The 23,126-nt window shown below is 43.0% G+C and overlaps 2 protein-coding genes across 7 annotated transcripts in view; both read left to right on the top strand.

Annotated features, from left to right (window-relative positions):
* Positions 1–13,415, top strand: part of GABRA5 (gamma-aminobutyric acid type A receptor subunit alpha5) — a 58,780-nt gene extending 45,365 nt beyond the window's left edge. For all 6 annotated transcript variants that reach the window (XM_064143517.1, XM_064143520.1, XM_064143522.1 and 3 more), the window contains 4 exons: positions 2,864–3,007; positions 8,611–8,763; positions 10,725–10,936; positions 11,884–13,415. In XM_064143517.1, coding sequence (XP_063999587.1) covers positions 2,864–3,007; positions 8,611–8,763; positions 10,725–10,936; positions 11,884–12,186 — 812 coding nt within the window. In that variant the 3' untranslated portion in view covers positions 12,187–13,415. The remainder of the gene's footprint in view (positions 1–2,863; positions 3,008–8,610; positions 8,764–10,724; positions 10,937–11,883) is intronic.
* A 9,337-nt stretch (positions 13,416–22,752) lies between these two features.
* GABRG3 (gamma-aminobutyric acid type A receptor subunit gamma3) overlaps positions 22,753–23,126 on the top strand; it is a 356,600-nt gene continuing 356,226 nt past the window's right edge. The window contains exon 1 of the mRNA XM_064143513.1: positions 22,753–22,784. The gene's annotated coding sequence lies outside the window, so the exon portion shown is untranslated. The remainder of the gene's footprint in view (positions 22,785–23,126) is intronic.

Below are 23,126 nucleotides of genomic sequence, written 5' to 3'. Positions count from 1 at the left end.
TAAAGGCTGCGATTTGAAGAATTGCCAATGATTTATTTTAGAGCTCCCAAGGGTAGGCAGAGCAGAGAACCAAAGCATCTAAATAGTTGTTAAGCCTTAGATGCTTGTGTTCCTGTATGGCTGCAGTTTCAATAGAATTTGGTTACAGTGCTCCCACTGGGAAGTGTCTAGTTGGACTGAATTATTGTGTATTGTTGGATGACAGCAGGACAAACTCAATTATCCCAGTGCCTGGGATCCTTGCAGTAATAGGGAACTGCTATGGTGAGATACATCTGGATTCTCTCAGCAAGAAGCCAAATGTTTGCTTGCTTTTTTTTTTCCCCCCACAGAAAATAATCTAGGTAAATTCTCTGACAATCCCAACTCTGCCTACACAGATCCACCAATCAGCAGGGACATCAGCACATGAGCAACACTCGCCAGCTAAGCATTTAAAAAGGAGGGCTTTCTGAAACACCCTTTTAAACAGACCCATCTCCTTCTACTTGCCCTCTGCAGATCTGGCTTTGGAATTGTTTACAACATGTTGTGAACTTGTAATCATCTCTGAGATGAGAAAGCATCTCAACTCCAAAGGAAGGTGAAATTTCTTCTTTTTTTTTGTGATGCAAATATTTTGAAACAGGGAAGACACTCCTCCTTAGCCTTTCAAAGCGGATCATGAGATATAATTACAGTAATTCTACTGCACAGCTACAAATACAAGCACATGGAAGGTGTGTGGGCAGCCCTTACATAGATACATGGCTAACAAGGGATGGAGGATTTGTAAATCTTCAGCTTCCAAACCTGGGATCAGTTCCAGTCATACAGCAGCAAAAATTGTATATAAGTGAAAAAAAGCTCTCCTCCCATCCTTATCTTTCTAGTGACAGGAGTCTATTATTTTCTTCTCAGAAGGTTATTCACTGCATCGTATTCTTCATCTGAATCTGCCTGAAATAATTTTTCAGTCCCTGTTTTTTTTCTTTTCCTTTTGTCAGTAGTATAAAAAAACGACCCTGGGTTTGTATCTCTCTCTGCAAGTATCTATACCCACTTCTTGAGCAACATCTCAGCTTCTTGTCAGTGAGCTAAATCAACTGAGCTCTTTAATCTTCAAATCATGACTTGTTTTCCCATCCCTGAAGATACTTGTGACCCTCTTTTGAACTCACTCTCCCTCTCTGTCCTATTATTTCCATATCTTCAGTGGTGTGGACACCAATATATGAATAGCCATAAACAGTCTGACCAAATGTGTGGCTAGCCTAATGTCCTGCTTTTGGCAGCACTTCCCACAGATGCCACAGGAAGATTAATAACAGTGAAAAAAAGGTGCTGCTCTCTTCCCTGCTACCTGCTGCAGCATCCAAGTACTCTGCAGCTCATTGTGCTGCATACAGGTGCTCTTAAACTGGACTGGGATTGCTTCCTATTTTCTGCTTGACATTCCCAGTTGCATGTATCCAAAGACCACTTCAGTGCCTCTAGAAGCTCACATTGACCTGTGAGCTGTGAAATTTTTTACATCCTCCATGAGCTGCAGCTTTCCAAGACAGCCCATTAGCTCCAGCAAATAAAACTTGTAGTCTGATGAGGTCAGTATACACGATCCTTCAGGTTAACCTTTTGCCCTTGACTTGCAAGTCCTTGTCTGGAAAGCCATCCAGTGTTGCCTCCTGCACTGACTGCATAGAACTAGGATGCAAGTTTTCCAAGAGGAAAACATTCTGTACCATGAACTTACAAGTTGAGCACTGAGTTTGAGATACCAGTATTTGGCTTCAGACTGCTTCCAGCTGTATCTACTTTTCATCTCCTATTTGGAGAGTAAGCCTTGTCTCCCCTACTGCAGCAAGCCTGCAGTAATGTTACCAGAAAGCTTTCAATGACTGAGTTGTTCTAAAAAGTTTTTGAGTTACTTAAATAAAATATATTTAAATGTATAGTCAGCTCCTGCATTTTTGAGACTATCTGCAGAGAAGTCTTTAAAAAACAAACCCAGTATTGATTACCCATCTAAAAGAAAATTGAGATTCCCTGATAATGGCATAATTACTCAAACTGTTAGGGCATTAAAAAATAACAGTAACATTATAGAGAAAGGGGTTACTTAGCAGAGCTGCCACCACCTTTCTTTACTAGGACTTCCAAATGAATGTGAGAGAAATCTATGACATTTACATCTCCAAATATGCAGGCATTTCCACACCACCACCCTTTCACTATGATATGCACAACTCACTCCAGTCTGGCTCTCCTTCATCCAATCTCAATCCTGAATCCTGTCTCTGCCTCTCAGAATCAGATGCAGACAGACACATCCCAGCTTCCTTTACCTACAGCCATTGTTTCCATGCAAGACCTACCTCATCATCCATGTGTACGTATCCCAAAGTCAGTGTACACACACCAGACCCTACACTTTCACACGGTGTCACTTTACTATTTTATCCTGGAGATGGGATGAGGCACAGGGTTCCCATTATCCAGGCACTTAAGGTCCTTGAGTCTTTTTAAGGGGGCAGTCAGCAAAATGCCTTTTGCAGCTTGCTGGGGTTTAGGTGCTGCCAGGTAGGTAAGTATAGGTCTGAGCTGCTTTTTCCTGAATTGAGTGGTTGTGATGGATTATATTTACCCTTCCACTGTTCCAGCCTTTGAGAAACCATCCCACACATCTGTTATATTAGAAGGCTTCAACCTAATATTTTTTCAGCTGGGCATATGGGAACATGATTATATCATCTTTATTTGTTTTACTCTGTTCACTCTTGCTCCTCTATTCTTCCCTCTCACCACCATTTATCATTTAATGATCCACTATAATATTATACAGTGCTTTTTACTCATCACCACCTTTTCCCCTCCTTGTTGACAGATGCTTATCCCAATTCTGAAGTGATCTATGTGTGGACTAATAGCACCACAACATCTGTGGTGGTGGCTGAAGATGGCTCACGACTTAACCAGTATCACCTGATGGGACAAACTGTAGGAACCGAAAACATCAGTACCAGCACAGGTATGGAGAAATTTTCATTCTGTGGTTGCTGACAGCTGGAGTGGGAGGGGAAATCCATAGGCTCCAGTTATCTTCCAAGGAGGCTAGGGAAGCACCAGTGGAACACAGGGTGCTGGGGAGATCTTGTGCAAGTTCCTGGATGCTTAGCAGAGGGACTGAGAGATTGAAAGGCTTGTTTAGTAGCTCTTAGGGCCGAGACGAGGCTGTTGCTGAAGGTGCATCCAAGCTCCTGCTATTAAGCAGGAGTGCTGGAGAAGCTGCCTGCAGCTTCTTGGCAGCTGCCTTTGCTGAGGCTGCCAGCACTATTGCTGGCTGATTTCCCTGTGGGAGGAACCACCCCGCGAGGTAAACACCACCCACGCATTTGATCCATTTCAATCATCGCTTTAAAATGATTTGCTTGATGAAATCGGGGGGCGTGGGGGGGAGGGAGTGGAGGGTAGGTGGGGGTCTGTGGCATGGCTCTGCAGCGTGTTTGGGGGACCACGTGGCCACAGAGGAGGTGTAAACTCTGAGGATTCCCATTCCTCCCGGGCTGCAAGTGGAGGTGCCAGATGTGGCAGCATTAGGGAGACAAAGAAGCTTTAATCCCAGGCCGAGCACCCACGTGAGCCATACCCTCTTGCTTCTTAAGGCTCCCACGCAAGGGCAGCCCTGGGTGCACATTGGCGGGGGGACTTCCCGGGGGGGTCGAGGCCAGGACAGGGGTCACGTGGGCTTAGCCTGATGGGAGCTTAACCAGGTTACACAATGCATTGGTCTGGAGAGCATTAGTGGCCTCCAGCTCTGGGGGGGAAACAAAATAGCCTTATGTGAAGGGGAATTTCCACCACCACTGGCAGTGGGGGGCTTGGGGAGGGAAAAGGGGGCTATGTGCAGCAACACAGCTGGCAGCCTTTCCTGATGGCAAAGCACCAGAGTCGTCCGGTCGTGTTCTAAAGGCTCAGCCAAAGACAGGATTGTAGAAGATAAGCTATAGATTGAGTTGGGAACTTGTTACTACCTGCAGGAAACCGAGGACACATGGAAGCAGGCACAAGGACGCTTGCACAAAGTCAGCTAGACCAAAACATGAAAGCTTTCTGCTAAGACTGTCCAAATGCGGCAAATAAAGACAAATAAAGACCCCAGGTGAGGGAAGGTTTGCCTCAGGCAGCACAGAGGAGCCACTAAACACAACCACTATCTCCATCTTACAGAGCTTCACCCCCTCCCTTGCCCATTTTAGGAGATGCAAAACTATTGCTAAAGCAAAGATACCAAAAGCCAAGAGAAGCATATAGACAGAGTCAGAGCAGCCTCTCCTGTAGAAAAGGGATGAGTATGCTACCTCCCATTAAAGAGCAAAGACTTTTTCCTTACCAGTTTACCATCATAGCCGCGTTGTTTTCTGCAATGAACGGCAGCTCCCCTCTCGCCTTCATTGTTGCCAGGAAAAAGATCCAGAGGATGTACTGGGGCATCTCCTACAAGCTTTCCCTGCTCCTCAGGGCTCCAGCCCAGCAGTGAGTGCTCCAGCGTGTTAGCTCCAGGCTACTTCCAGTCTGCAGCTTTGCCTGTGAAAGCTCCTTGTACTCCTCAGCCCAGGGAAACAGGATACTCTTCAGACAGATCCTAAAGTTTCTGCCCGGTAGCCACCAGCCCTACTGTATCATAAGATTTAGGCTAATAAATCCTTGTTTTCCAACATCAAGATTTTATATTAATGTCCTGGGTTACATCTGGGCTAGCTGGATTCTGATTGCAGGGTGGATCACAAAGAGCAGGACACAGATTGTAACTGGGGATTAGCAAAATACAAAAATCCGATTTTGCACAGGGAAAGCATCAGTCAGCGATGGATTTTCTGGACTTCATCAAGCTCCTAGGAGGCCAGTAATCAGGGTTACTTATGAACGGCTGTCTGAGGCATTTCTTCCTTCTACTGAATCGTTGGATGTGAAAAAGTAAACTCAAATAGCTATTGCATAAATTCAAGTGCTTGGATCTTTGGTGGCTTTTTATGACAAACAAGTGAAAACACACAGCCCTTGCAGCTGAATAGGCAAAATGTTTGCGTGTGTCACAGGACATTTAGGCTGTCCTTTCTAGTGCACTTCTATAAAAATAATGGAACCTCTGGATCTGCACCAGTCCCTTGTGATTCTGCTGATTTTGTAGGCAAGCCCCTAAATTTGGCTGTCTTCTCAGAAAAAAAAACATCCTGGCGCTCCCAACTCACCAACCAGTCTTGAAATTTGGACATTTTAGTCATGCCACAGAAATTACTTCTGACATGTGCCACCTGTTTGGTCAGGATTTTTTGTGCTAACATCCCCAAATGTCAGTCCCCCAGAAGAAATTTGACTACTCACACCGCTTCCAACAGGCCAACATCTGTTATGTCCTAGTGGCTCAAGTGCTGAAAATAATCAGACATGGGATTTGGGTCCAAGTGGATCTTGCTGCTTTCTGCAAATGCTTGCCCAGTTCTGTTCCCCATACCCAGAATCTCTCATCTCTAACTTAGGATCTGCAGTGCCACAAAACAAAACAAAACCCACTCTTTTATATTCTGCCAGCTGGAGCCTGAGCTCTGAAATATCCAAAGCCTAAATAATGGAAGAAGCATTCAACTCTTCATTTTGTACCAAATGATTCCGTTTTTAACTTGAGATGAAATCTTTTTCCTGAATATCTATAAAAAAAAAGACACAGGCATTTTTCATGAGCCAAAATATTCTGGATGTCAGCATGGTCAGGGATGAAGCATTACAGACCTAATCATATCAGAATCTCACCAGAAAATCTGTTAAGACATGTGAGTCCAGGTATATGCAGTAAACAAACAAGCCTGGGGGTTGGTCCAGTCTCATTAAAATACTCTGTTGAATCCCAGCATAACAGCAATAGCAGAATGCATCTAGGCTCCTGGAAAGATTGTAAGCATTATCTCCAGAAACCCATCATCTAGATACCAAAAAAAAAAAAATACTGTAGCAGCTTTTAAAGCATAAAACCCCCTTAAGACCAGCAGCAGCATAGTAGAATAGCTCTGTGAAGAAATGCAGCCATTCCCGCTCCAGGGTTTTTCATTAGTGCTAGATTTGTTATTAAAATTGTTTTGTGCAATGATGAGTGGACCCCATCAGGAACACAATTCTAAGTGCTACATAAACCTATAACAAAAATTAGCTCTTGCTCAAGAAAGCTTATAGTCTAAGGATAAACAGTGGCCTTACAGAAGTAAAAGGGAGCTTTGCTACTCCAACAGAGCCAGGATTTTGTTCTATATAAACAAAAGGCAAACTCAGGCAGCTTTTAGCTTTACTTTAAGCATTAAAAACCAAGATGTGGGGTTTTCTTAAGCCCTAAGTCTGCTGGAGTGTAGGCCTCCTAGTGTAGGATTTTTTGCAAAGGAAATGGAAAATCAGAGGAGATATTGATTGTAAGAAGTGAAAGTACAAAATCAAGGTGATACCATTATTTCAGTGGAGACAAAAGCTTAGGTAGGTTAAAAGTGATAAGATAAAAATCAGCTGTGGAAGGCCATCAAAAGTCAGCATTCATTTTCTGCATTTTGAAAAAAAAGAGAAAGAGGTCCTGTCACTTTACTGAAGCTGTGTAGATGTTTTTTTGTTCCAGCTCCAAAAGCATCCTGTCAAAATCAATAATGCACATCGTCAGTCCTTAGCAAGCAGGAAAACTCTGACTCGAACACATCCCAGTGCCGTAACAACTCAAATTACAAGCACATAGACCCTGCTGGTCCTGTCATATTTTATGGGTAATCCACAAACTAAATGCTCCTAAAAAGAGAGCAAGTGGGGTTCCTCCTGAAACCACAGCATGATCAGCATCCCTGGTTCAAAATTACACTAAATGGAAGGGAATTAGATGTTGCTTCACAGGGGTTTTCTCCACGGTGTCACAGCATTCGCTGTCCATCTCCATATCCCTTCAGGGAACAATTTCAACAAAATCAGACTCCAGAAGTAAGTTATAAAGATTGAGGCAGGCTGTCAGGTAAGGTATTTCTGTGCTATTCCAGTCTTTCAGTCTAAAATCCTCAAGGTGAACAAGGCCTATAAACTTCATCCAGAATAACAGAGCTCCTTTACCATAACATCAGTGCAGCTATACCTGCAAAAACCCTTTTGCTGCAGACCTGTTCTCTTCTAATTAGCCATATTGTTACTTAGGAATAATCTGCCAGATCTAACTGCTTAGCAAGGCTGGCTGCAACTCAACTCAGGCTATTCACACAAGGCAGAATCAGTCTGCTGTATGTTCTCCTTTTGTGGCTGGTCTGTAGAGACTAGCGGTCAAGTCTTGAAATGGAGACTATAGCTTTATTTGTTTTGTTCTTGGAGAAGCATATATATTGCAGACCAGGCATTACTCTGATTCATTGGTACCCAGATGAATGATGCATGCTTTTAAATTAATTTGATATCAACGTGAGTGGAGATCTTTTAAAGCTTGAAGGGGTTTTTTTCTCATATTTTGGTTTTACTCTTTTTTTCTTCTTTTTTTTTTCTTTCTTCCCTTTTTTTTCCCCCTTCTTTTTTCCCCCAGGCAAATAATCAATTTTTTTTTAACTAGCAGAATTTTGGATTTGGGTAGCAGTTGCTATCAATGTATAGCCTACACTAACAACTGTATGATTTACCAGGAACAGTCTGAAAGAACCAGTTAAGTTTTGATTTTTCCTGAAACATTAGGGAAGGTGACAGCTGCTCTGTTGATTTTGGAGTGCTCTTTTTTTTTTTCAGGCTTTTATTGAAATTCAGAGGACCTGACAAAGATAGTGCTGTGAATCTGGCATATTAAAAAGACATGGAATTTAACACTGCCAGGGCAGTTTTCAGTGATTTCTCATGCACAAAGTACAATATTCATTGCACAAGTGAACAAGACGTGGCACAATTGTATATCCAGAAACTATCTTCCTAAGGGCTAGGGTGTACCACATTCTGGGAAAACTGCATACACTAAAGTGATATTTTTTGTTTGTTTTTCTGGAGGAGCAATCTGATGGGTTTGGGTATTCATATCAGTAAGACATCCGAGGATCCATGTGCAAAGCTGCAATTTTTGCTACACCAACACCAGGATGAGCAGTCCCTAAATTGCAGTGCTGAAGGAGTGTCTGGACCCATTCTTATTCTTGAAAATTGATGGCTTGGCATATAACAGTTGCCCTAATGAGGTTAAGTCCTGCTGCTAAATCAGGTTTCTAAGAGTAGATGGCCTTAGTTTAACTCTGGTAATGCAGTTTCTAGGCCTGAGTGAAAAGCAAGCAGGATGAAAGCAGTGCTGCAACCTGTGTTCTTAAGGCCATGAATACCAAGATACTTGAGGTCCACTAAAGGACTGCAGCTTTTCAGTGCAGTAGGAGTAGTCAGTCGTCGTAGTCTGCTTTTGAGGGACTGGATGTGAAGACTAACAGGATCTAGCAGCACCTCTGTCTCAAGTCCTGACATTCCACACTACAGAAAGCAAAACATTTTTCATGAAATTAAGGATGGTTCAATGATATCCTCAAATGGGTGGTGGAGGTGGCCTACATAAGTCGCTAAGCATCCCATATTTTATCCACATGCACATTTTTCTCCTTGTAGGTGAATATACTATTATGACAGCCCATTTTCATCTGAAAAGAAAAATTGGTTATTTTGTCATCCAAACGTACCTTCCTTGCATCATGACTGTGATCTTATCGCAAGTGTCATTTTGGCTAAACAGAGAATCTGTTCCTGCTAGGACTGTCTTTGGTGAGTATCTCACTTTCTTCCAGCACATGAGAAGAATCTGTTTGGCTTGTGGAAGTGATTTGCTGCAGCAAACCCACAATGCACCAGTGCTTATTTCTGCTTGAGGTGTTCTAGATGTTCCCTTGTCTTCTTCCAGTGTAAAATCAAAATCCATTTAAAAACACTGTCTGGGCTTTTGGTTTTTTTTTTTTTTTTTTTTTTTGGTTTTTTTTTTGTTTTTTTTTTGTTTTTTTTTTTGGTAAAGTTATGGCACAGATTGTTCAAGAACCAGTTATCTGAAGGCAAAAGGATCAGATTGGTGTGATTATTTTTTCTGCTTGGGTAAAATACTGGATGTGTCTTGGGTTAAAATGCAGGTTCCCAGAGACTCTAATAAATTTAGTAGACCCAATGACAATTTATAGAATTTATAGAGTGCCCTCCCCTCTTCCCCCTCCTTTCCCCAAAAGACAGGGAGAGAGATAAAGGTAGGGACACCCAAATAAATCAATCTCAATCGATTTGGAAGTTAAAAAGGAAAAGTTTAACAATAACTTAGAAAAGGTATTGGAGGTAGGGGAGTTTACAAAGGATAAGCAAGGGGGAAAACAGCAAAATACAAAAAAGGGATGGATACAACCCGAGTAATGTGATGGTGTCTCTGCCTCGTGGCTGCCACGTGGTGTGCTGGTATGCAGTATGAGTGTGTGGGTCAAGAGTGAACGCAGGAAAAAAGGAAGAGACAGGAAACTCCTGTCTCTTTTATACCACAGGAAGTGGGGGGGAGTGGGCTAACCATCACCTGGAGTGTGGCCCACCCCTGGGGAGGGGCCAAGACCCCTAGGGTCAGGTTCAGGGTTACTCCCCCAGGAGTGTTAACCCTATACATGGATGGTTTAGAACAAAACCCCACATATCTGAGCATATTTAGCATATACTCTGGCTAAGCATTTGAAACAGATTTTACTTCAATACATTTGTGTTTGTCTCTATTTTAAGATGTTTATCTGGGAAGACCAAGTAGAGTTTCATTAGTGACAATTACCTCTATTACCATCAAACAAATTAATATGATTTTGCATTTAGAAAACATATTTACAACTGAAGTTGTCATGGAAAAATCCATTGAAGTCTCTCAAATTATTTGATTTATCATTAGAAGATTGCAGAAAATAAACACAGTCTTAAGCAAAGGTTGATGAAACAAAATTTTCACTAGATGAGAAATGAGGGGAGAGGGATCAGTTTATTATCTACAACCTCATTCAGCTGTTCTTAAAAGGGACATTCTTCTTTACAAACCCACTGAAATCAGTTGCCAGCTTTGATCAAAACTCAGTTCAGCAAGGTGTATGGGGAGAATAAAGGAACCAGCAACACTTTGCTAGTATCCACTCTAGGTTTATAAAGCTGCTGAATGTTGTTCTACTAGAGGTATCCTGCCAGAAATGAAAGTAGTGGTAAGTCTGTCGTTCACTCACCTCTGGGAAGGGGGGAGCTACAGTCAAAAAGATCAGTAACAGCCAGAAATGTCATACAAAAAAAGTCCATGTAAGAAAATAACATCAGGAATTCTACTTTATTTTGACAGTTACTGATAAACAGGTTGCTTACTGGTTTTATATTTGACAAGGGACACTATACATAGCATGCATCAGTGTACAGGGATAAAATACCAGTAATGTTTTTGTTTATGCAATGGACAGGTTCGTGTTACCCCTAAAAATACTTATTTAAATACACTATAACTAGAGAGAAGCAGAATACCACAGAATTAAACACCTGAGAGCAGAGGCTTTAATTTTTTCTTTCAGAGCAAAGCCTCTTACTCTTTTGGATTGTAACATGCAAATACTGTCTGACTTCATGTGGTCTTCCTAGGTATCCTGCTGAATTGGGGCCACTCCTAACTCTTTAGGGATCTTTCAAGGGCTACCAAACTGATCTCTGCCTCTTTTCTTCCCCCTCCCCCCTCTTTACAGGAGTAACAACAGTCCTCACCATGACCACCTTAAGTATCAGTGCCCGCAACTCTTTGCCAAAAGTGGCCTATGCTACTGCAATGGACTGGTTCATAGCTGTCTGCTATGCCTTTGTATTTTCTGCATTGATTGAATTTGCAACAGTCAACTATTTCACCAAGAGGAGCTGGGCATGGGATGGCAAAAAAGCCCAGGAAGCAGCTAAAATCAAGGTGCTTGTCTTACATATTTTAGATATCTAGAATAAAAAGCAGATACTCACCATAGTTCAAACAACAGAATGGACAATTTTCAGCTTCTTCATGGAAAAAAAATTATTTAATTATCTCATTACTTAGTTTCACCTTCCTGTAGAGGAAGACTTACAATACAATATGCTACCTTCTCTTCACAGAAATAGACTATCAGTCGCTATCATCTGTGTGAAGACAACTGTTTTCAGAAGGCTATAGGGCATTGAACATGTGTCATGATATTTCAGTGATCAAACTTCTGATAATGGCAGACTAACACTATGAAGCATCTCTGCAGAGCACTCCTGATGGACTCTGCCAAAAAAATTACAAAGCTCACATTAAGCTCCAAGAGTCAGATTCCCCCCCACCATATCCCTAATAGAAAAGAGACAAAAGAGCAGTGCTATGGAAACATGAACTTCTGAGTTTTGCGCTGAAATGAAAATTTTGCAATAGTACAGACTCCTAACAAATGGTCTCCTGGAGAGATCCTGTACCCCCAAGCATCTTCAAAGAGCCATACAAAGAAAGAAGGCAAGCTGGCAAAGTCAGTGAGCCCTTCACCATGCTCCTTGCTGCAGCTGGGAGGATGAGGTTTGCGGCTTGGCAGCAGCCCACAGGGCAGCAACCTCTGCAGGTACGGGACTGCATTGCCCTAACGAAAGAAGCTGCTAATGTATATAGCAGGTGGAATTCAGGTCCAGTCAGCTGTTCTTAGCTTTCTCTGGCATCAGGGATAGTTTAACCTGAGTAAGGGCTATAAAATCAAGGCAGAAACAGCTGTTTGGTAGTCAAAGTCAGAATAGCCAACAGGCATTTGCTTGCATGATTGATTATGGTACTTAGATTTTGGGTTAACAACTTGAGAACATATTTCTACTTTCTGTTCCTTCAGTCTAATGTTTCTGCTCTTTACACTGCAGAAAAAAGAGCGTGCATTGCTGGCAAATAAATCTACTAATACTTACAGCACTGGGAAGTTGACCCCCGCACCAAACATGCCAAAGGACTCGGCACCATCTGTCATCTCAAACACTGCACCTGCTCCAGCAAAGTCTGCAGAAGAAAAGCCTGCTGAAAGCAAAAAGACTTACAACAGCATCAGTAAGATTGACAAAATGTCCCGGATAATTTTTCCAGTGCTGTTTGGAACTTTTAACTTAGTTTATTGGGCCACATATTTAAATAGGGAGCCTGTTATTAAAGGTGCCAATTCTCCAAAATAAACTGAAGGACTCTAAAGCCACATGTGAGCCATACTTACAAAGCAGATGCTACCAAGGAAAATTTGAGATCCATATGACTTTCTACATTTGGGCAATATTCTTCAGGAAGTTTTTTGCATGTTTAATAATATGTACAAATAATATTGCCTTGATTGTTTCTACATGTAACCTCAGATGTTTTGGAGATGATGACATTACTTACAGCAACAGATATTTATAAAAGTTCAGAAGACATTGAACATGGCTTCTTTGCTGCTGAGTATCTTGCATTGATAGTTTACAAATAAAATAAGTTATATTTTTTAACTGTTCAAGTGTACTACATATCGTGGTTTTTATACTTCAGATGTACAGTCATAGAAATATAGGCTTAACCTATATTTTATGGAAGAGCTCCACTATTGTCATCTGATAAGTTACTGAGTAACGCCAGTTGTAAATGTGCCAAATTATTAAGTGTAGGGCTATGTTTGAGCACCTTTACTGGTTATAGGTATTGCTTTACACCACAGGTAAAGCTGCTCAGCCCAATATTCATTGGAAGCTAATACAATGCAGTAAATCCTGAAGGGGCTATGCTGATTTTTACTGCTTGGGCCTCTGTTGGTGAGGTAAGACAGGGAGCAGGATGCTACTCGTGTAAATAAAGGTGATGGAATCTTGCCCTTAAAAGAAAATAAGGAATTTGTTTGGATTTTGAATTCCAAGGAAATTTCTCAAGTCATTCTCAGTATTTATTCCAAAAATTAGAGATATATTGCATGGAATTAATATAGATTAGGAACATAATTGTGCAAGTAAAACTTCTAACAACAGCAGTAGACATTTTTCGTTAGGGCAAAATAAATGATGTTTGGACATTTTCCCGAGGAAAAAGTTTGCTTTAGGTTAGCAGAGATGAACAATAAACAATTGCAGTAAATCTGCAATAATTATTACTTGTTTCCCACAGCGAAAAATAATCAGCTAACACTAAGAAGTGTGTTCAGAAAAAAACAACGTGCTTTGTGACAGCAAGGTGTTTGTGACAATACTGAAGAAAGGTCTTTGTACTGTCCATCTGAGACTTTTTTCTATAAAACGCCTTGCTGCTGCCGATGTGTTTTGCTTTCACAATGAACAAGAACATGCAGTCTGATTTTTCAGCTCTTTCCTCCTTGGCATCCTTTCCTTGTTCCAGAAGCTTTTGTAATTTAATCTTAATGTTTAAATAAAAAACACATTCAATATTTGATTGCAAAATGTCATTTGTATACTGGTGATCTTTTTAGAGAAACCAAAAACAATCACAAGAACTGGAAGAATTAATTGGAAAGCACATGTGCACACACTTGGTCATGTCACATCCTCACTGTTGGCCAGAAAGGTGCATACTGAGTGAAAACAGTGAATTGAGATGTTTCAGAATTAGGTGCTATCTTGCTATGGAATATCATCCCTATTTTCTGTTTGGGACAGAGAAAAGAGTTCATGCTTCAATACGAGTTGAGAGTCTGGTCCTGAAGGGTGGTTGTGGCCAGGGGGAGGTTGCTCTCTTCTCTCAGGTGGCCAGCTCCAGAACGAGAGGACACAGCCTCAGGCTGCACCAGGGGAAATTTCGGCTCGAGGTGAGGAGAAAGTTCTTCACTGAGAGAGTCATTGGACACTGGAATGGGCTGCCTGGGGAGGTGGTGGAGTCGTCGTCCCTGGGGCAGTTCAAGGCAAGGTTGGATGTGGCACTTGGTGCCATGGTCTAGCCTTGGGCACTGTGGTAAAGGGTTGGACTTGATGATCTGTGAGGTCTCTTCCAACCTTGGTGATACTGTGATACTGTGATACTGTGACTGGGGAGCTGTCTAGGTTTCTTATATGCCTTTATTCCATACTCTTTATTTCTGAACATTAACAAGAAATCTTACACATTTGTTTCTTTATGCAGCTTTTTGTTCAGTGTTGTAGAATTAGAAGTTTTGAAATTCTCAGTGGCCACAGAGAAACCATGCCACTTGAAGCTCACAAATAAGAGCAATGGAGATTCATCCCATCTATTAGTGCTAGCCTGAGCCAAAGTAATGATTTGGATCTCTGCTATCCTGTAGGCTTCTCCTTGCTCATTTTTTTGTTTATAAAAATGGGATAATGGTATCTGGATACAATTAATCTGGTCCTTTGGGTATTGAAATGAGTAAAAAATTGCAGTCTCTTGGGAGGCAAAACTTTAAGTCCTGTGGCTATTTCTTTTCTTGTATACAGATTATTCCCACAAAAATGGTTGAAGCCAATGAAATGTCTTTTTCTCCTGGTGAAGACCATGTACTTTTGCCAAGTCAAACAGTACAGTACACACACACGTTGTACTGAATGTCGCCAGTGATACTTCCACTAAGCACATCTGAAACAGCTAAAACCACCTGGCAACTGCTGGATGGGAGCAGATCTTTCTGCATGAGTGAGACAGACCCTCTCAGTTGCAGCCTCTTCTGCCTCATTCTATGGCCATAGATATGTACGATGAAGGCCACACAAGGTTCCTAAGAGGCTGAATATCCAGTTGAGGAGAGGTAAGCCTATCATGCTGTCTAGGCCAGCAAATACAACTATTCCTCTTTGTTTGGTTGAACACACACGGAAAACATTTCTTCTAAACACTCCATATGAGTGTGCATTCCTCCTGTGGCAAGGCGAAGTGACCATGACATGAACCATATGGTAGGGTCTCATTAATTACCGAGAGCGAGTGCCTGCAACCCTGGAGATGTGTGTTTGCTCACTTCCCTTGAGGCTTTTCATGCAGATGATGATGTAAGGCCTGCCATTGACATCTATGGCATATTACTGTGTGCTGAGTAACACATCTAGGCAAAGATTCTTGCTAGGAATCAACTTACCAACAGCTTTCTATTTCTAGTCTTACCCAAACAACAGATGTGCTGTAACTTAAGTAACATTAGTGACACAGCACACTGCACCAAATTAATCTTCCTCAACCAGGTGTCTGAGGATGATGGGCAGGCTGGTGAGGATGCATCAGCAGATAGTCCTCTTGCTGATTTGCTCTTTTTTTTAAACCCCATAAGCACACATGCTACCATGTTGTTGGCAGGTATGCATCAGTATCTGCAACCTCAAATCTCTTCTCAACTAGTCATACAGCATACAGATATCAGAGGCTCAAGCTTTTTTTATCACACATTATTCTTTATGACATATATAGTATTTGCAATTGCACACATGGATTCTTGACACTTTTTCCCCTTGGATACCGAACATACAAGTTACATGAAAATCATGGTGGAGTTAGGTTTGCTTTTTAGTTGGTTGTTTTGGGTTTGTTTTCTATGGGGAGATTAGGTAGCTGAAACAATTATTGAACAATGATATTCCAAAGATTTAGGAGCTAATTGGATAGTCACTGAAAACAGGTTCTGTGAGTTCTAGCTCAATCTAGAGCATGCAATGTTTGCATGATTCTCTAAATAGCAATTATATGGGGATCCTGAGATCTGATTGCTAGAAGCTAAAAGAGTACTTGGGAGGAATATCACACATATGTGCCTTTTCCCTCTCATTCTTCCCCCAAAAGGTCTGCTTCTGGCCACTTTGATGGGAAGGGTACTGCACTAATCAGACCATCATGCTGACTCCGTACAGTTATTCAGCAAATGTTCTTCAAAAGAAGACTGGGATGCACAAATGCATATCAGACCCTAGGTCCCAGAATTATTGTGAAAATTGCACCAGAGTGCTTCTGGGGCAATATGGATGCTTGCTGCAGAAGGGGATTTCTGTACCTACGCCTATTTGGCGGAGGTGAGAAATTAATTTGAGGTGATACAGATTTTATATAAAAATATAATTTATTAAAGTTAATACTTTGAACTCTCACCACCCCCAACCACTGTATATTAGTATTTTGTTTGGTACATGATTATGAAAACAATTTAGAACAAGATATGTACAGGGATTTGGTTATTTAACTAGCAAACATTCAAACTATAAACAGAGAGAGGAGTTTCCCCTGCAACTTAATGCTGCTTGGGATCTTTATGCTCTTTGCCCAGCAGAGCGGGCTGAAACTCTTTCTGCTCTATGGCAGAGATAACTTATATTACAGAGGTATTAAAGCTTTTACTCACAAGTCTTTATCAATTATTAATCACCCTCCGGGGCTGCGTCACAGCCTGTGCCTAATGTCCAGACTTCAGGGATCTGCCTGTGGACTCTTTGAGGCTGGAATCTTCCTGGCTTGAGGGGAGATGATAAATCTTCCCAGTCTCTGGAGTCTTAGATTTTCTAACCTTTTCTCCTGGTGAGGGACAACCTCTGCCTTTGATGCTGCTGTCGTCTTCTGGATGCTGTGTCCAAGGATATCAGCTTGGCAGGATTTCAGGAGCAGGAGAATGTCTGTGCAGTCTCTGGCACGGTTCCTTCATGGCTAGCAGGCTGTGTGTGTGTGTGTGCCAGGAGTCTAAGCTCCATAGGCAAATGCAGGATCTGGTCCTGATAGCACGATAGCTTGCAGATATGCGAAGATGGATTAGGAGGCCATAGGCTCCTCTTATATATATATATGTGCAGGCTTAAATGAGCTTTACATCTAATGTACGCAGGCAGGTGAGCTGCAAATGAATCAAAGCATGAGGTCTGAGTCTCTGAGTGCTGCAAGTGAGGGTCAGAGAGCTGAGCACGGGTAGGGTCAGAGCACGTTGTTTACCTCTGCACCCCCATTTATTGACTGTGGGCTGAGATTAATGGCCTCTTTGGCCACTAGAGTGATCAATCAGGTTGGCAGTAAGCCAAACCTTACCATAATAGGCAGAAGCTCTTGCCTGGACTTTCCCAAATATGGGGATCACATGGATTTGCCCCAGGGAGACACGAGCTGGGTGTGTGTGGCTTACACAACCTGTTTACAGCCAGGGGTCCTGGCAGAAAAAATATGTCCAGGCAAGGCAAGGCATAAACAAGCCTCTTTTTGGGCCTACAGGCCCTCTACGACAATGCTATCCTTACTACACTGTTGAAAACTATGAACAGTCTGCAAACATCCAGAGGGCAATGAATACCAAAACAAGAAAGATAATCACAAGAAACTGCTTTTCACTTTTCTCTATTTCCACAAAAAGCCTCCAGTATGGAGCTTTTCACTACAAGAACATGCAACTCAGAGATACTGTTCCAGCATCTTCTCCAGAGCCCTTCTCTCTGTCTCAGAAGGTTTTCTATGCTTTATTATATTAGTTTACACCTAATTCTGACTCTTACCCTGAATGGCTCAGCTTTATTTTCTGGTCTCTATTGCGGAAATCACTGTCAGGATCTCTCAATCTGATCTATTTTACTTGCACGGAAAGTCTCCTTGTCTTCACTGAATTTGGAACTACCTGCAAACAGTGCAGATGTGTGGTGACAGGATCAGGTCCTTTGCTTTAGTTTAATAATCTGTCAGAGTTCTCTTCTGCACATAAATCACTTCCAATCATGTTGACTCTCTTTTTTGTGTTTGAAGGTAAAGGCAGAGAATAATGATAAGTGTTCATTCTGTTATTGTGCATTTGCTAAAACAGGTTGAAGCTTCCTGAAGAAAACATCTCTTATAATTCTCAGAGAATCCCACTCCTGATCCTTGTTGAGAACTGAAATGATAGAAGCAGCAGCAGCCACCTTGCAGTCCGTGCTCTTGCCTGCCTGAACAGCAGGTATTGTCCCATAGTTTGGGAGATGCTTCAATAAGCCAATATCAATTCCATTCTGTCTTGCACTACACAACACCGAACACTTTAAATTTCTCCTCAGTCAGTGGAACTGTTTGTATGGGAGACCATTACTCACTGATGGTATCTGAACTGTGGGAGGTGGGAGCATTTCCCAGATCCTGACTCAAAGTAAATACCTTGTTTTTGTACTGCTCCCACCTGGGGCAGTATCTGGTATCAATCTCCTTGCCTTGGAAGAAGTTTGGGCCTTCAGGAGAGAGGTGTCCTGTGTCGCTGTCCCCAGTAGGGGTGAGCTGAAACCCTGAAGGGCACTACTTCACAGCTTAGTCACAACCAAAAAGAGTAATGAATAGAAATTACTTGTCATAGGGTTTTTCCTGCATGCCTTCATAAAAATAAATAATAAAGGAGTTGAAAAGTGAATTACAACAATTCAGCACCGGAGTGTGCGTGCAGTTCGCCAAATTTCCTCACTTGTGCCCACTAAGAATGAAAGAACAAGTCAAATACAATGGAAAAGGTTTTTATTTCTGATATTTTAGCTGTGCCAGCTTACTCCAAGGATGAATTTAGGTGACAATGTATTTTGTAAAGCTTAGAGAGCTCTTCTAATTCTATTCTAATAGAATACTGTTCTGCCTTCTTTATTTTTCTAAACAGAATATGCCCTCTGTAGAATATCTAGGCATGTTTGTACAAAACAAAACAAATCAAACAAAAAAGAAAGAAATTATTTTATGAAATAATCTTCTCTTTCAAAAATTTTTGCTCAGCATATAAATTAAACTTCCAGAAAAAATCAGCAAAATTGCTTTGCTATCCAGTTTATGCAGACAAGATGAATGCAGCACTTGCACAGCTATTTGTTAAGAAACAAGTCTGGAGATAATGTTCTTTATAATAAGGATATATTTCCCCTAGCACCCTTGCTGCTTGGATTTGAAGTGACACTGAAGTGTTCAGAGGAACCAAATTATTCTAAAAGGAGTGTTTGATTGAATACCTTTAATTCTTTCTGGCTTTTTATACACTTTTATATCACTATAAACACTTAAATATGGCTATTGCGTGGTGACAGTCTCAGATGACATCCTCACCTTACCAGTTTTATGTCTTCTGCTATTTTGTTATGGATGTTTGTTCAATTTTGAGAAAGACAGAAAGAATGGAAATTGGATTTTATGAAGCCCAAAGGACTTCTGATGGATCTTCCTAGGACTACCACTAATTTAGACTCAAGTGTAAGTGTTCCATTCTGTATTGCATTATTTGCCTTTTCATTGCCATCCTCAAAAGCAATTATCACTTCTCACAGTCATCATGTCTTAAAAGTTGCTGTTTAATTGGCCCTAGCTAAAAAGAAAGTGAAAAGGAAATTAAAGAATGTTGATTGAAGATATCAGCTCATTTTCATTAGAAGAATTTGGAGAGGTTTTGAGAAACACAGATAGATTGCAATGCACTAGACCAACAATAATAGGTTGCATTTGTAGGTGGGAAAATTTGATGTACTACACAGAGGACACTGTGTAATTTCTCACATATATAACAAACACTGGAACCAGCCACCCACAGAAGTGCTGGCCTCAGTGGATCTTAGCTCAGTTCTTCATTCACTGCAGGCTGATCTTACTGACACACATAGAACAGCTGCTCAGAGGTTATCTGGCCCCAGAGGACCAGACCTGTTTGCCCTCAATGCCTTTGCTTCTGCCAGGAAGTATACACGAGACTGCTAAAGTGCTGCAGCACAGCAGTTGGAAGGGATTCTCCATATCCTTTCTGTGGGCCGAAGAGAGCAACGAGCCCTATGCTGAAGGACAGAGCTGATGGCACACAGAAACAGCCTTGATCTCTGAAGCTCAGCTTCTGACCTTGAAGTCGAGTTAGTTATTTTTACAAAACAGTCTTTCCAGAAAGTGCAACACCTCAGCCAGAATAAACTGGCTCTATTCTCTAATAAATCTCTAATAAGCCTTCAGCTGGAGGACTCCAGGAGCTGTAGGTGACAGGATGCAGCCTCTTTGCCGTTTGTCTCAGAACAACCCCAGTTCCCTCCTGTGCCGCCAGTGAGGGCTCTCCTTCAACATTTAGTAACACAATAGTTCAGGTGCCAGATTTCAGGAACCTGTTCAGTGCAAGAAAAGAGGCACACAGTTTCAGCAAGGGAGGCACTTGACCTGAGACCCCCATGCCCTTCCTCTGCATTCCCCTCCCTGTATTTATGATAACCCTGTACAACTGCTTTCAGAAGCTAATAGTTCCTACCCCCTGCACAAGAAATACCACAAAGGTATCCCTTTGGTATCCCTCAGGTTGAGTAGTCTCCCTCTGTGAAAATGCAATGGACAGTAAATTAAAATGTGGATCCATTTTATTGTACTAGAGAGTACAAACATTTCACTATCATTACAGGGTACAATAAAATGTTCTGTTAAAAGGTGTTGGATAATCACGATCCTTACCTGCATACACAGTTTGAAAAGACTCAGCAAAGGCAGAGTGTTTTTAAGAACCTATGTATAAAAAGTAGAAATAACCAAGGGATGACATACAATGAAGAGTGGTGCTGAAGTAATTTTTTGGCATTAGCACATAGCTCATAGGGGACAACAGAAAGAGAATCTTAGGCTTATCATCTTTTCTTTTTTCCTTACAGCACAGGGAGATGGTATCAGTAATTAATGAACCATAAATCTCCTTTCGAGTCTCGGGGCTTGCTGTCACAGCGCAAGGGAAGAGGACGACAGACAGTCTAACGCTGTGAGGGGTTTTTCGGAGGGCTGGGTGACTTGACCACGTACATCATTCGTATGACCACACGGTCTGTCTGGAAGCGTGCTAGGGGGCAATTCGATCCCGCCCCCCGTCCTTCCCGCAGCCGCCGCCAGAGGATCCCGCTGCCGCTGCCGGAGACGGCGAGGGCGGGAAGGTGTCGGCGGGCGGGGGGAAGAGGCGGAGCGGCGCTGGGCGGAGCCGCTGTAGCGGGGAAGCTATCGGAGCCCGAGACGTGGAGGAGTCGGGGATTCTTGCGGTGTGGGGTTCCTGAGAGCCCGGCTTCGCGGCTGGGGAGGCGGCGCTGGACACAGGCTGCCCACACCACTCTTTGCAAATCGTCGCCCTGTGTGTTTCTCCTCGACGTATTTCTGCCACGGTATCGTCCGGCCTATTTATGCCGCCCACCTGGGCTTCTGTCCCACAGCTTCTTGTCCCAAAGCGCTGCCGGCAGAGCACTCCCAGCCCACACCGTGGCGGCTGCCGCGGCAGCATCTCCCTTGCAGGGCGCCGGGGACGCTTTTATTTATTTGACGTGGATGCACCTGTGTATGAATATATGCACTTTTATAAACGTGGCCAGTGCGGGGGTAGCCGGCAGTAGCGAAACCGCTCTCTCTACGCAGGACGCTACCCGTCCTTGCTTGCCAAAAGCGGTGGCACTGCGAGCCGGGAACATGGGTAGCGCGACCCGGGAATTGCAAGTGATGCTTCCATAAGTGTAGTATCCTTCAGAAAACCTTTGGTTGCCTCAGAACGGTGGCGGCTACAGCGAGCTGCCGTGCGGCAGTACCTGTGGCAGCGCGGAGCCCGGCGCTGCCGGAACTCGCCGGCACGGGCAGGGATTTCTGTCGTAGCTGAGAGGCGGCGACTGCCTCCGCTTGCCCCGTCCCGCCTCTCGCAAGGCCCGCAGCTCTGGTTTCTGCAGAATTCCCATCAGCGGAGCGACGTGGCTCTCAACGGGCCAGTGCCTAAAGAAAGGCTCGCTTTCACATAGCTATTTCTGGCGAAATCCAGCTAAACCTCGAACCCCTTCCCCTTCCTCAAGGAAGCAGGGCGGCCTGGAATCCACCTGCTCTTCTCTGCTGGCAATCGAAAAGAGCACAAGTCTTACAACGAGTCATTATTAGCAATTCACAGTAACTGCAATTAGCCAAAGTCATCAGGAGAAAACTACTCTATAATCTAGTAAAGAAACGTTTAGATTGAAAAAAAACACACCAAAAACAACAAACAAAACCCTAAAGTGCATGACTGGGAATTAATTGCCTGGCTTGCAGCAGATTTTCCCTAAGCTGTCTCATTCCTTCAATAAATAACTTCGGGAACAACTCTCTACAGCCAGCTCTGCTAGGCACGATGTAGGAGTTATTCTAAAAGCAAGACTGCATCTTCCAGCAGTTTGATTGTTGGTTTTTGCTTGTTTGTTAAATATGCTGTAGTTTACAATCACTCCCTCAGAACTTGGAAATGATGTTTAAGAGAGTAAGAAGAAATGATTTATGCTTTGAGATTTTTGATCACAGTAAAGCTCATTGTAGCTCCAGAAGAGCTTTTTTGTTTCCAGATTACCATCATGTAAGTGAAATTTTGTCATTCACCTTGTTATCATGCTGATGTTTGGTGCAAAGAGAATTAAGTTGCTAAAAATCACATCCGTGCTGTTCTTAGCAGAGTAGAAAGACAAATGATGTCGAAGTCTAAACTATTTTTGCCCTGAATATACTTGTCTGCCATCACATTTCTGACTTTACAGCATAAAATCCTAATTTGTTCTAAAGTTACCCGTATAAACATAAACACACGTAGTGTGGTCTACTGCATCTCTTTTCTGTATACACATTTTACAGGTGTATCTTATGCATATATATGTGTCTATGCATTCATACAGTGTACGCAAACTTCGATATACATCCGGCTAGATACAGAGGCATACACGAAATTGTGTGTTTATATGTCTACGCTAGACTGCACCGTTAAGTGTCCCTCTGTAGCCGCACTGGTCTGTGTCTGAATGTACATCGGGATGTCCGTGGTTCCGACCATTCCGAGACCAGAAGCAGAGCCGACCCTGCTCTCTCCCTCTGAAGGGAGCACCTCCAGCGTTCTGGAGGGCCCATTTGGCAAGTAAGTGTGGAGTTTGGGGGTGGAGGCACCCTCCAGAACAGCGGAGAAACGCTGCCATCGGACGCCGCAGCCCTCTCGGAGCCGCTCTCTCGGGGTCACTGGACTGGTGACGGCAGGGACGAATCCCCGGGGCCGGCTGCCTGGTGACTACGTCGGGAGAGTTGCTGCTCCCCCTCTTCCCTGCGTGTGCGCCCGCCGGGGCGGGGGCAGGGTGCAGTTCCCGGCTCCCCGCCTTGCCGGCGAGGCGGGTACCTGTTGGGCAGGGAGCGGGGACGAGGAGCTCTTCGATGCGGGGCGGTTCCCAGCAGCGCTCCGGTGCCGCGCTGCGGGGCCGGCCGCGGG

The sequence above is a fragment of the Pogoniulus pusillus genome, chromosome 5, assembly GCF_015220805.1.
Source record: "Pogoniulus pusillus isolate bPogPus1 chromosome 5, bPogPus1.pri, whole genome shotgun sequence".
NCBI lineage: Eukaryota > Metazoa > Chordata > Aves > Piciformes > Lybiidae > Pogoniulus > Pogoniulus pusillus.
The sequence above is the reverse complement of the archived record's forward strand: the minus strand, read 5'-3'. Positions and strand labels throughout refer to the sequence as shown.